Raw genomic sequence first — 14,840 nt, 5'->3', positions numbered from 1 at the left:
TAATGACCTTATTGAAAGATATAAGATTTTTGTGCTTGACAGAGTTGATGTGAAGACATTGTTTTGACAGAGTTGAGGACTAGATGGCAAAATCTCAGTATGAGATCACCCATTCAAGTCAGAGGTGAGAAGTCTCTTCTCTCAAAAAGTAGTGAATTTGGAATTTTTTTGTGCAGGAAGTTGAATCATTAAGAACACTCCTGGATCAAATGGTTAGATTTTTCATCAATAAACAAAGAGGTTTATGGAGAAAAAGGCAAGAAAGTGGCTGTGAATGTAATCAGATCAGCCATGATCTTACTGAATAGTGGAGTAGACTTGATGGGTTGAATGCAGTACTCCTGCTTATACACCTTATGATTTTAATGGCTTAATCTTCCCTCAATTATAAGGTCAGGCTGTGGATGTTCAATTATCAGAGAACAATATCCATCACTATTTGTCCCTCTTGAAATACTGAAGCAGTCTGCATTCATATACAGTCAGTTGTTGTCAAGATTCGTAGCTTGGGCTTATGAGTGATAAGTAACATTTTGCCACACAGGATTGGGAAAAGACGACCTCTAACAAGGGAGAATTCCCATTACCCTTTGACATTGAATGGAGCTTGATTCCTGATGAAGAAGTTATGCTTGAAACATTGATTCTCCTACTGCTTGGATGCTGCCTGACTGGCTATGCTTTTCTAGCACCACACTCTGACTCTGATCTCCAGTGTCTGCAGTCCTCACTTTCTCCCTAAACTAGACCAGCCATATAAATATTGTGGCTACAAGAGGAAGTGAAAGGGTGGAAGGAGCTCTGCTCCTGACACTAGTGATTGAATAAGAAATAATACAGAACTTATTACTTAGGTGACCTCAACTATCAAGAAGTGCAGCAATGGTGTTGGAGTTTCATCACCTCCAAGTTCCACAGCAATGTTTTTGATAACTCACAAGATGTACGAGCAGAAGTAGGGCATTCAGCCCATCAAGTTGACTCCACTATTCAATAAGATTGTGGCTAATCTGATTACATTCACAGCCACTTTCCTGCCTTTTTCCCCATAACGCTTGTTTTCTGTTTCATGTTGTCAGTGGCAGTTGAAGTGGGAGGAGCGACAGTGAGGACCAGAGGTCCGCCGGGATGGTAAATTTAAAGTATATAAACTTACCTCATATATAGGCAGAGTGCATTCTGCGCAGGAGCAGACACAGGACTGCTGGGTAAGTGAGGTTACATATTTGGGTGGTTGCTTCATGTGAAACACTACTCGGGTCGTGTCTCCCATCCGTCCTCCTCTAACCAAAAAAAAGTGGTTCTGTGCGCCAGATTAGTAAGTAGACTAGTTTTGATGTTTTTTATTTTTCAATAGTCCTATTGATAATTTAGAATAGTGGGAATGGACGTTAGGGCAGTTGAATGTTCCACCTGCAGAATGTTGGAGGTAAGGGTCACCACTAGTGTCCCTGCTGACTGCATCTGTGGGAATTGCACCCAACTCCACCTCCTCCCATTAGGGAACTGGAGCTGGAGCTAGATGAACTTCGGATAATTCGGGAGGTGGAGGGGGTTATTGAGAGGAGTTACAGGGAGGTATTCACATCTCAGGTACAAGAAGAAGGTAGATGGGTTAGCATCAGGGGACAGCAGGCAGTGGAGGAATCCTCTGTGGCTGTTCCCCTCAAAAACAAGTATACCGTTTTGGATACTTTTGGGGTGGGGTGCCTTACCAGGGTTAAGCATTGGGTCACAGATCTCTGGCACAGAGTCTGTCCGTGTTGAGGGGGAGGGCAGGGGGAGCAGCCCCCAGTCGTAGTCCACATAGCCACCAATGACATAGGTAGGAAGAGAGATGGGGATTTAAGGCAGAAATTTAGGGAGGTAGGGTGGAAGCTTAGAGCTAGGACAAACAGAGTTGTTGTCTCTGGTTTGTTGCCCATGCCACGTGCCAGTGAGGCGAGGAATAGGGAGAGAGAGAATTTGAACACGTGGCTACAGGGAGGGTGCAGGAGGGAGGGTTTTGGATTCCTGGATAATTGGGGCTCTTTCTCGGCTAGGTGGGACCTCTACAAGCAGGATGGTCTTCACCTGAACCAGAGCGGTATCAATATCCTGGGGAGGGATATTTGCTATTGCTGTTTATGAGGGTTTAAACTAATTCAGCAGGGGGATGGGAACCCAAATTGTAGTTTGAGTATACAGGAGATTGAGAGTAGTAAGACCTGAAAAAAGGTTTCAGGGTTGCAAGAGGGCACCAGCAAGCAAGAATTTGGTTTGAAGTACGTCTACTTCAATGCCAGGAGCATCCAGAATAAGGTGGGTGAACTTGCAGCAGGGTTTGTACCTGGGATTTCGATGTTGTGGCCATTTCGGAGACATGGATAGAGCAAGGACAGGAATGGTTGTTACACATTCCTGGATTCAGATATTTCAGTAAGAACAGAGAAGATGGTGAAAGAGGGGCTGGTGTGGCATTGTTGGTCAAGGACAGTATTATGGTTGCAGAAAGGACTTCTGAGGAATTGTCTACTGAGGTAGGCTGAGGTTAAAAACAGGAAAGGAGGTCACCCTGTTGGAAGTTTTCTTTAGGCCTCCGAATAGTTCCAGAGATGTAGAGAAAAGGATAGCAAAGATGATTCTTAATAGGAGCAAGAGTGATAGGGTAGCTGTTATGGGGGCCTTTAACTTTCCAAATATTGACTGGGAATACTATAGTTCAAGTACTTTAGATGGGTTAGTTTTTGTCCAACTGTGCAGGAGGGTTTCTTGACACAGCACGTAGACAGGCCAACAAGGGGCAAGGCCACATTGGATTTGGTACTGAGTAATGAACCTTGCCAGGTGTTAGAGTTGGAGGTAGGTGAGCACTTTGGTGATAGTGATCACAATTCGGATATGTTGACTTTAGCAATGGAAAGGGATAGGCATACACTGCAGGACAAATGTTATAGTGGAAGGGTAATTACAATGCGATTAGGCAAGATTTAGGATGCATAGGATGGGGAAGGAAACAGCAGGGGGTGGGCACAATTGAAATGTGGAGCTTATTCAAGGACCAGCTACTTTGTGCCTTTGATAAGTATGTCAGGCAAAGAGGAAGTTGTTATGCGCAGGAACCGTGGTTTCCTAAGGAAATTACATCTGTTGTCAAGATGAAGAAGAAGGCTTATGTTAGGATGAGCTGTGAAGGCTCGGTTAGGGCACTTGAGAATTAAATATTAGTCATGAAAGACCCAAAGAGAGAGCCAAGAAGAACCAAGAGGGGACATGAGAAGTTGTTGGTGGATAGGATTAAGGAAAACCCTAAAGCTTTCTGTAGTTACATCAGGAATAAAGGAATGACTAGAATAAGATTAGGGCCAATCAAGGATAGTAGTGGGAAGTTGTGCATGTAGTCAGAGGAGATAGGGGAGGCACTAAATGAATATTTTTTGTCAGTATTCATGCTAGAAAAAGACAACGTTGTTGAGGAGAATACTGAGATACGGCTACCAGACTAAATACAATTGAGGTTCACAAGGAGGAGATATTTGCAATTCTGGCAAGTGTAAAAATAGATAGGTCCCTAGGACTGGATGGGATTTATCCTAGGATTCTCTGGGAAGTCAGGGAGGAGATTGCTGAGCCTTTGGCTTTGATCTTTGTCGTCATAGTTTACAGGAATAGTGCCAGAAGACTGGTGGATAGCAAATGTTGTTCCCTTGCTCAAGAAGGGGAGTAGAGACAACCTTGCTAATTATAGGCCAGTGAGCCTCACTTCGGTTGTGGGTAAAGTGTTGGAAAAGGTTATAAGAGATAGAATTTTCAATCATCTGGAGAGGATTAAGTTGATTAGGGATAGTCAACATGGTTCTGTGAAGGGTGGGTCGTGCCTCACAAACCTTACTGAGTTCTTTGAGAAGGTGACCAAACAGGTGGATGAGGGTAAAACGGTTGATGTGGTGTATATGGATTTCAGTAAAGTATTTGATAAGGTTCCCTATGGTAGGCTACTGCACAAAACACAGAGGCATGGAATTGAGGTGCTTTAGCGGTTTGGATCAGAATTTGGCGAGCTGAAAGAAGACAGAGAGTGGTGGTTGATGGGAAATGTTCATCTGGATGTTTGTTTTCTAGTGGTGTACCGTAAGGATCTGTTTTGGGTCCACTGCTATTTGTCATTTTTATAAACGACCTGGGTGAGGCCATAGAAGGATGAGTTAGTAAATTTGCGGATGACATGAAAGTCTGTGGAGTTGTGGATAATGCAGAAAGATGTTGTAGGTTTTAGAGGGACGTAGATAAGCTGCAGAGCAGGGCTGAGAGATGGCAAATGGAGTTTAATGTGGAAAAAATGTGAGGTGAATTACTTTGACGGAGTAACAGGATGCAGAATACTGGGCTAATGGTACGATTCTTGGTAGTGTAGATGAACAGAGAGATCTCAGTTTCCATGTACATAGATCCCTGAAAGTTGGCAACCAGATTGATAAGGTTGTTCAGAAGACATATGGTGTGTTAGCTTTTATTATAGAGTCATAGAGATGTACAGCATGGAAACAGACCCTTCGGTCCAACCTATCCATGCCGACCAGATATCCCAACCCAATCTAGTCCCACTTGTCAGCACCCGGCCCATATCCCTCCAAACCCTTCCTATTCATATACCCATCCAAATGCCTCTTAAATGTTGCGATTGTACCATGAGCTTCAGAGCCATAAGGTCATGCTGCAGCTGTACAAAACCCTGTTGTGACTGCACTTGGAGTATTTTGTACAGTCCTGGCCACTGCATTATAGGAAGGATGTGGAAGCTTTGGAAAGGGTTCAGAGGAGATTTACTAGGATGTTGCCTGGTATGGAGAGAAGGTCTTATGAGGAAAGGTTGAGGGACTTGAGGCTGTTTTCATTAGAAAGAAAAAGGTTGAGAGGTGACTTAATTGAGACATAAGATAATCAGAGGGTTAGATCGGGTGGACAGTGAGAGCATATTTCCTTTAACGGTGATGGCTAGCACAAGGGGACATAGCTTTAAATTGAGGGGTGATAGACGTAGGATAGATGTCAGAAGTAGTTTCTTTACTCCTGAGAATAGTAGGGGTGTGGAATGCACTGTCTGCAACAGTAGTAGATTCACCAACTTTAAGGGCATTTAAATGGTTATTAGATAGTCATATGGATGAAAATGGAGTTGTGTAGGTTAGATGGGCTTCAGACTGGTTTCACAGGTTGGTGCAACATTGAGGGCTGAAGGACCTGTACTGCGCTGTTACGTTCTGTGTTCTAAATCTCAACAATCCTGAAATGTGCATGCATCCTTTATCATCACTGTGTCAAGATCCGTTGTTAGTTAGTTTTTCAAGATCTGCAATAATTCCTAATGTACACCACCAACTCAAGATGATTAAGTTTATGTGATTTCAGTTACTCTCTGATTTCCTCTCTAGAGTCAGTTTGCAGCTGTTGGTGAAACTGATCTGAAGACCCTAGACAGTGAGATCAGTGAACTGAGTGAGAAGTTCCAAAATGTTCAACAGTGCTGTCGGCAAATGGAAGCAGGTGTGTTAGGAAGGAGGTGTTGAATTTTTAGAAGTTCAGAACTAAGGTTCAGAAATGCCTTTAATTAATTAAACTTTTTTATCTTTCCTATTCTTTTCTTATGTGGTGGGACTGGGCCAGGCTATAGAGAAAAGGAAGAGCAAGCACTTGGAGGGATTTGAATGCAAGAGTAAGAATTTTAAATTTGAAGTTTGGGAACCACTAGCAGTGTTGCTTAATAAGCATACGAGTGATAAAATCAGTTAGCACAGAAGGCCACATAGTCCATTGTGACTTTGACTCTTTGAAAGAGCTATCCAATCAGTGCTGTTCTGCTGCACTTTGAAGAAAAGATTTATGATCAAAAATAAAATATTATGACTCAATCTGTTCCAGATAAATTAGAATCAAAGGTAAAATGTAAAATTGCAAAACTATTTAGGTGCAGTCAATGCATATTCTTATGTTATGAAGGAGAAGATGAAAATATATAAGAACATAGGCAAAAGGAGCAGGAGTAGGCCATCTGACCCATGAGGCCTAGCCAGCTGTTGGACAAGATTATGGTTGCAGTGCCCGAGACCTCAACTTCTTTTTTCGTCAGCTGAGCATACCTGTTAACTCAGATTTCAAATATCCATTGACTTCCTCCGTAATACTTTCAGTGATCTAGCCTCCACAACTCTGAGGGTTAAGAATTCCAGACATTCATTGCCCTCAGGGATAAGAATTTCCTTTGAACCACGGATTTAAATGAGTGTCCCCTTTTCTATAAGTACGTCCCCGGGTTTGAGATTCCACCACTAGCAGAAACATCATCTGAGCATCTATCTTATCAAGCCCGCTCAGAATCACTCATCAGTCTTCTAAATGTAATGAAAAAAGGCCTAATCTTCTTAGCTGTTCTTGATTAATTAACCCTGTTATCCCAGAATGGAGACTAATGAATTGTCTTTTGAGCTGCTTTTAACGTCGGTATACCCTTTTTTAAATAGAGGGACTAAAACTGTGTACAGCACTCCAGGTTTTGCTTCATTGACATCCTGTACAGTTGTAACCAGACACATTTGTTGTTAAATTTCAACCTCCTAACATAAAGACCAAAATTTCATCTTGCCTTAATTACTTGCTGCACTCTTATGCTAACCTTTTTGTACTTCATGGTTAAGAACATCCAAACCCCCCCATGTTGCACTTTTGTGGAGTCTCTTTGATTCTTCTGACCGAAGTGCATGACCTCTCAATTTCCTATGTTAAATTCCATCCGCAAAAACTTTGCCCGTTCACACAACCCATCAATATCCCCTTGGAGATTTACTATGTCCTCATCAGAGCATGCCTAATTTAGGTAGTAAGTAATTGGTATCCTAGAAGTGTTCCTTGTGGCACTTAACTATATGTTTTTGCAACCTGACAAAGTCCCATTAATCCCAAATCTGTCTTTTATATGTTAACCAATCCTAATCCTCAATCCATGCTAAAATAATACCCCAGTTTCTGTGAGTTTCAATCTTCTGCGAGAACCTTTTATCAAATACCTTCTGAAATTCCAAATACACAATTTACTGGTTTCCTTTATCAGTTCTACTTTGATGTATCCTTGAGGAACTCTAACAAATTTGTTAAACATGATTTCCCTTTCACAAAGCCATTTTTCTAAATGACCTGCTGTTTCATACTTAATAATGCATTTTTCCAATGATAGATGTTAGGTGAACTGGCCTATAGTTTGCTGCTTTCTGTCTCCCTTTGAACAGGGCATCACATAATAACTTTGCCATCTGCTGGAACTGTTCTGGAATCCAGTGAGGTTTGGAATATTTTGACCAATGTCTCCACTATCTCGGCAGCCACGTCCTTTTAAACCCTTGGACACATGAACTCAAGTTCTGGCGACATACCTGTCTTTAGCCCCTGTAGTTTGTCAAATACATTTTTGTGATAGAGAGTGTTACAAAATCTTTCTTTTCATCAGAACCATGCTTATCTTTGAAATCATGATAGTTTGTCATCATGAAATCCGATCCAAAATATTGGTTTAAATTATCTGCTATTTCCCGTTCGCTATTGTCAGTTCCCAGTTGCATGCTCTAAAGGTGTTCGACTTACCATAACAGCTGTCCTTTTATATATGAAGAAGTTCTTGCCAATTTGCTTTCATAATCAACTTTCTCCCTCTTTATTAACATTTAGTCATGGATGGTTGTTAAATAAACAAAAATCCTAATCCTCTGGTGTGCTACTAGTTTTCACTGCTTTGTATGCCTTAGTTATTGATTGGATCCTTTTCTTGACCAGCTTTATTTAGCAAAGTGGGTCATCCTTCTCACTCAGTCCTTCGTTTTGATCAAAATAAGATTTTCCCTGAGCATTATGCTTTTGTCTTCTAATGTGCATTCCTTGATCCTCCACTTAGTATGTTCACACAACTTCTTCATACCCCTGTATTGCCCTTATTTACGTTGAGGATTGGTTTGAGACCAGAGTTACTGTTCCTGAAATTGAATTTGAAATTCTACCACATTGTGATTGCAACAATCTAAAGTATGCTTAATTCTTATTAATCCTATCCTATTGCACATTATCATGATGATTGCTGTTATATAAAATTGACATATTCCATGGACTGAATTGGCTATCTTTTGTGACTGTTCTAGATTCCAGCCCTTTTAAAATCATAATTTGGAACATTGTGCAGTTTTAGTTTATAGTTTCATAACAATAATGAACAGACTTTGAATGGATTACAAAGAAAAGTGCAGAAGGATGATTTCAAATCTGCAATTTATCAGTGAAGGCTGAAAAGATGGATTCTTTTCTCTTTAAAAAAAAGTGGAGACTGAGGAGTTACTTGATGGATAAGAGATGATTTTGTTAGGGAAGGTTGGAAGAAAAAAGGTGTTTTCATCCGTGGAGTCTAAAATTAGAGATTGTCAAGCTCCTGTTCAGCTCAATGGGATTCTTCCTTAACTATAGAGTTTTCAAGTGTATCATTCCTTCTTTGGGACAAACCCCTTTACTGTTCATTAACATTACTCTGAAGGCCCACGTACAAGAGAAAAGGTGGTTTGCTGGATTTAGAACAATCCCGAATCTGGTGTAAATTATTGCCCTAAATTTTAGGCATGGTGCTGGTGTCATGCTCCTGGCAAATATTCTCCAATCTCCCCTCACTGTATTTAATACATTTTTACAGCATCAGAACAACACAATTGATGTGGTTGTAGTTTGCAAAGATACGGGGATTAGTGATTGTACTTTTAAGGATGGGGATGATAACTATATGGGATAAATTTGGGAGGGCAATGGTATTTGAAAAGAATGAGCTTTCAACAATTTCAGATGACATAGAAATACAAAGGAAAACTGGATACTCAGCAGTATACTCTGAATAGGATTGAGATACAGGATAATCTTGGAGAGGCCATGACCCAAAGCTGCGAAGAAAGTTTTGCAGTTACACAAGACCTCAAAACCTTGGTGTCGCAAAGTGCCTCAAAAACAAGTTCTTTTGAATTATAAAAAATGAATTGGCCATGCTAAATTGACCATAGTAACCAGGGATGTGCAGGTTAGATGGATTAGCCATAGTAAATGCATGGTTACAGGGTAGGGGATGGGTCAAGGAAGCATGCCCTTCGGAGGGTTAATGTGGAATGAATGGGCTGAATGGTCTGCTTCCATACTGTAGGGGTTCTATGATACTGTCACAGTGTAGGGAAACATGGCTGTATTTTAGTAAAGAAATTTTTATTGAGCGCTTACTGGCAATTGAGGGAATGTTACTTGCTTTTTGATGAATTGTTGGTGAAGACAGGTCTGATAACTCCATTTGTATTTGAATTAGAACTTAAAGAGCTAAATAGTTCGATGACAACCGAAGAAGTGTCTTTGGAAATTACAGCACTAAACCAAGAATGTGCATCACATCAAGAGAGACTGGAAAAAATCAAATCTGCAACCAACCACGTTGCGCCAGAGGATAAAGAAAAGGTGAAGATATTATTCAGCATGTCTGCTATATATGGGCGGCATGGGGTCCAGTGGTTAGCACTGCTGCCTCACAGCGCTAGGGACCTAGGTTCGATTCCAGCCTTGGGCGACTGTGTGGAGTTTGCGCATGGGTTTGCTCCAGGGGCTCCGGTTTCCTCCCACAATCCAAAGTGCACACTGAGCAGGAAGGGACACTGGACTGCTGGGTGAGTGAGGCTTTATATTTGGGTGGTTGCTTTACTCGAAACACTACTTGGGTAGTGTCTCCCACCCGTCCTCCTACTCTAACCAAAAAAGGTTCTGTGCGCCGATTGGTAAGGTGACTGGTTTATTTATTTTGTTTTAGTTTTCAGTAGTCTTGTTGGGAATTTAGAATAATGGGAATGGAGGTTAGGGCAGTTAAATGTTCCTCCTGCAGAATGTGGGACGTGAGGGTCACCAGTAGTGTCCCTGCTGACTGCATCTGTGGGAAATGCACCCAACTCCAGCTTCTCAAAAGCTGCGTTAGAGAACTGGAGCTGGATGAACTTTGGATCATTTGGGAGGCGGGAGGGGAGCTTAGCAAGAGTACGCAATGGGGAAATGGGTCTCTGGCACAGAGTCTGTTCCTGATGCTCAGAAGGGAAGGGGGAAGAGGAGCAGAACATTAGTCACTGGCAACTCCACAGTTACAGGGACAGACAGGAGGTTCTGTGGGAATGAGAGAGACTCACGGTTGGTGTGTTGCCTCTCAGATGTCAGGGTTCGTGTTGTCTCTTATCATGTTTTCGGGATCCTTGAAGGGGACAGAGAGCAGCCCCAAGTCGTGGTCCACATAGGCACCAACAACATAGGTAGGAAGAGAAATAGGGATTTAAAGCAGAAATTTAGGGAGCTAGGGTGGAAGCTTAGAGCTAGAACATTCAGAGTTGTTATCTCTGGTCTGTTGCCCGTACCACGTTGCAAGGAATAGGGAGAGAGGAGTTGAACACATGGCTACAGGGATGGTGCAGGAGGGAGGGTTTTGGATTCCTAGATAATTGGGGCTCTTTCTGGGATAGGCGGGACCTCTACAAACAAGATAGTCTTCACCTGATCCAGAGGGGTACCACTATCCTGGGGGGGATATTTGCTAATGTTCTTTGGATGGGTTTTAACTAATTCAGCAGGGGATGGGAACCGAAATTGTATTTCAAGTATACAGTAGGTTGAGAGTACTGAAGTCAGAACTAAGATTTCAAGATTGCAGTAGGGCACTGGCAGGCAAGAAGTTGGTTTGAAGTGTCTACTTCATTGGTGAGAGCATCCAGAATAAGGTGGGTGAACTTGCAGCATGGGTTGGTACCTGGGGTTTCGATGTTATGGCCATTTCAGAGACATGGGTAGAGCAGGGACAGGAATGGTTATTGCAGGTTCCAGGATTTAGACGTTCATTGCATTGGTTTTCTTACAGGAGAAGGATATGGAGGATAGTGAGATGTGTGTGGAGCCTGCTAATATGCTGAGATAAAAAAAGTAGTGCTGGGTCTCTTGAAGAGCATTAAGGTTGATATGTCCCCTGGGCCCAGGTTATTAAGAGACAACAGAGCAGATTGCTGAGAGCTTGAACAAGATCTTTCAATGTTCCCTAGCTATTGGAGAGGTCCTGGAATGCTGGTGAGTAGCTAATGTTGTTCCTTATCTCTAGTTCACGAAGGGATCTAGAGATAGTTCTGTTCGCCGAGCTGGGAATTTGTCTTGCAAACGTTTCGTCCTCTGTCTAGGTGACTTCCTCAGTGCTTGGGAGTCTCCTGTGAAGCGCTTCTGTGCTGTTTTCTCCGGCATTTATAGTGGCCTGTCTCTGCCGCTTCCGGTTGTCAGTTCGAGCTGTCCGCTGTAGTGGCCGGTATATTGGGTCCAGGTCGATGGCACTCATCCACAGACTCTATCAACAAACACATCGACCTGGACCCAATATACCGGCCACTACAGCGGACAGCTCGAACTGACAACCGGAAGCGGCAGAGACAGGCCACTATAAATGCCGGAGAAAACAGCACAGAAGCGCTTCACAGGAGGCTCCCAAGCACTGAGGATGTCACCTAGACAAGGGACGAAACGTTTTCAAGACAAATTCCCAGCTCGGCGAACAGAACCACAACAATGAGCACCCGAGCTACAAATCTTCTCCCAAACTTTGGATTTAGAGATAATCCAGGAATCTATCGACCGGTCAGTTTCACATCAGCGGTTGGGATGCTATTGGAGAGAATTCTTAGGGTTAGGACTAATATGCAATTGGAAAAGAATGATCTAACTAGGGACAGTTAGCATGGCTTTGTGCAGGGCAGGTCATGTTTTATTAACTTGATTGAATTTTTTGAGGAAGTGACAAAGGTGATCGATCAGAGTAGAACAGTGGATGTTGTCTACATGGATTTTAGTAAGGCTCATCCTGAAGATTAAAATGCATGGGATCCTCAGTGACTTTACTATTGGATTCAGTATTGGCTTGCCAGTGGAAGCCTGAGAGTAGGAAGGATGTCTTTCTGGCTGATGGTCTGTGATTAGTGGTGTTCCACACCGATCTGTGCTGTGTCTTCTGCTGTTGCAATATATATAAATGACTTGGATGAAAACATGGATGGGCGCATTAGTAACCTTGTAAATGAGACAAAGATCAGAGTTGTAGCTCATGTAGAAGTTTGTGAAAGAATATAGTGGGATATGGATCAGTTGCAGGCATGGGTAGAGTAATGGCAGATGGAGTTAATCCAGGCTAGTTTGAGATGTTGCACTTTGGGAGTTGAAATGTGAATGGAAAGTATGCTGTTAATGGTAGGATCCGTAACAGCATTGGTGTATCTTGGAGTCCAGGTCCATAGCACCCTGAAAATGCCCAGACCAGTATAGATGGTGGTTAAAAAAAGGTGTATGTCATGCTTCATTGGTCAGGGCGTTGAGTGCAAGAGTCAGCATGTCATGTTGCAGCTTTATAAGACTTCAATTAGGCTGCTCTTAGAGTATTGCATTCAATTCTGGTTGCCACATTTCAGGAACGATGTGGAAGCTTTGGAGAGGGTACAGAAGAGATTTACCAGGATGCTACCTGGGTTAGAAGATATGGCTAAAAAGACCAGGGTTGTTTTGTCAGGAGCAGCAGAGGGTGAGGGGAAGACTTTACAAAGTCTATAAAATTATGAGATGCATGGATAGGGTTGACAGAATCTTTTTCCCAGAGTTGAAATGTCTAATACTACGGAACAAGCATTTAAGGTGAGAGGGGGAAAGTTCAAAGAAGATTTAAGGGACAAGTTTTTGCACAAGTGTGGTGGGTGTATGGAATACATTGCTAAGGGTAGTGAGGGAGGCAGATGTGATAGGGGTGTTTAAGGGGCTTTTAGATAAGCACATGAGTACGCAAGGAATGGAGGATGTGGACCAAGGACAGGCACAAGGGATTAGTTTAATTTGGTGTCATGTTAAGCACAACATTATGGGCTGAAGGGCCTGTTGCTGTGCTGTATAGCTTTATGTTCTAAATCCATTTCTCTAATCTTTCCTAGGATCTAAAATCCCTCATTCCTGGGATCATTCTAGAAAATCTCCTATGCACTCACACCAGGGCTTTAACATCCTTCCTTAAATAAAGTGCCCAGAACTGAATATGCTATTCCAAATGTGGCCTGACCAATGATTTGTATGAAGGGCTTTTGCCCGATTTTCAGCTCCTTGGATGCTGCCTGACCTGCTGTGCTTTTCCAGCACCACTCTGATCTCTACAGTGATTTATAGAGGTGTAACATCACTTCCTTACATTTATACCGCTACCTCTCTTTATAAACTCAAGAATCCTGTAAGCCTTCTTAACAACTGTTTCAACCTACCTGGCTACCTTCAGAGAATTATGCATGTGAACTCTGAGATTCCTCTGCTCTTGCACTCCCCTCAAAGTTGTATTATTATTCAGCCTGTATTGTCTGTGTTTTCCTACCAAAATGCATAACCACATTTCTCTGCATTGATTTTCTCTTGCCGGGTGTCTGCCTTTTGACCAACTTGTAAATGTCCCTCCGAAACCACTCAGTATCATCCTCACAATTCACTATTCTCCCTAGCTTAGTATCATCTATAAATTTAGAGATTTTGCCCTCAACACACATCTCCAAATCATTTATATAAATTAGAAAGAGCAAGGGTCCCAATACTGATCCCTGTGGAACTCCACTTTGAACTTGTCTCCAATCTGGAAAAATGTCCATCTACAAATACACTCTGTTTCCTATCTTTTAGCCAACTTTTAGTCTATGCTGCGAATTGACAACACTTACTGCACAAATACTTATACAGGCTTCAGGAACTGTCCTGAAACTTCTACATAGTACACAATAGGTTAAATCAGCTCGCCATTCCTGTATTTGTTAACCTTATTATTACATTTTTAAAAACTTAACAATACTAATAAAGGTTACAACATTTAATAAAGTCTTGCTAGTGCAAATAAATCTAACATTCTTGAGGCCTAACTTGTCTTACTCAAATAGCCTACCTGCATGGACATAGTATAATCCTTTATTTTAAATACTTGATTCAATCATGTGTAGACAGCAGGGATCGAGTCAATCCTTTGTAGAGTATAAAGACAGTAGGAGTATACTTAAGAAGGAAATCAGGAGGGCACAACGGGGACGAAAAGTTTAACTAGATAGAGAATAGGACCCCTTAAAGATCAACAAAACAGCTTATGTGTGGAACTGCAGGAGATGGGTGAGATACTAAATGAGTATTTTGTATTTGCTGTGGTGAAGGATATGGAAGCTAGAGAACCTGGGGAAATAAATAATGATATCTTGAAAAAATGTCCATATCGATGTAGGTTTGCTCGCTGAACTGGAAGGTTTGTTTTCAGATGTTTTGTCACCATACTAGGTAACATCTTCAGTGAGCCTCCGAATGAAGCACTGGTGGTGTAGCCTACTTTTTATTTATATGCTTGAGTTTCCTTGGGTTGGTGACGTCATTTCAATTGTGATGTCATTTCCTGTTCTTTTTCTCAGGGGGTCTATATTATATCTGTAATTACAGAGGAAGAGGTGCTGGACATATTAAAATGTATTGTTATGACACTGGGTAAATCCTTCTGCTGATTTGGACCAGGCCCATAGAAAACCTCACCTTGCCCCAGAATCTGTTAAAGTATGAAAGTATGTATAAACTTTCTACACGGTAATCCTCCTTTGTGTGATCAACTTATCTTCCTCCAACTCCAAAACAGTAAACTGATCCGATAAAGCCTCCGATTAAGTTGAAGAAAACATTCAGATTTCAAAACCAGTTGTCTCTTTTCTCTTGGTATCTTTGTCTGTACTTTCCTGGGTCTTTTCTTC

At 41.9% G+C, this 14,840-nt stretch overlaps 1 protein-coding gene across 2 annotated transcripts in view; it reads left to right on the top strand.

Annotated features, from left to right (window-relative positions):
• Positions 1–14,840, top strand: part of psmc3ip (PSMC3 interacting protein) — a 37,045-nt gene that overhangs the window by 14,980 nt on the left and 7,225 nt on the right. For both annotated transcript variants that reach the window (XM_072561144.1, XM_072561145.1), the window contains exons 4-5: positions 5,412–5,523; positions 9,350–9,495. In XM_072561144.1, coding sequence (XP_072417245.1) covers positions 5,412–5,523; positions 9,350–9,495 — 258 coding nt within the window. The remainder of the gene's footprint in view (positions 1–5,411; positions 5,524–9,349; positions 9,496–14,840) is intronic.

The sequence above is a fragment of the Chiloscyllium punctatum genome, chromosome 42, assembly GCF_047496795.1.
Source record: "Chiloscyllium punctatum isolate Juve2018m chromosome 42, sChiPun1.3, whole genome shotgun sequence".
Lineage (NCBI taxonomy): Eukaryota > Metazoa > Chordata > Chondrichthyes > Orectolobiformes > Hemiscylliidae > Chiloscyllium > Chiloscyllium punctatum.
This window is presented reverse-complemented; position numbering and strand designations above follow the sequence as displayed.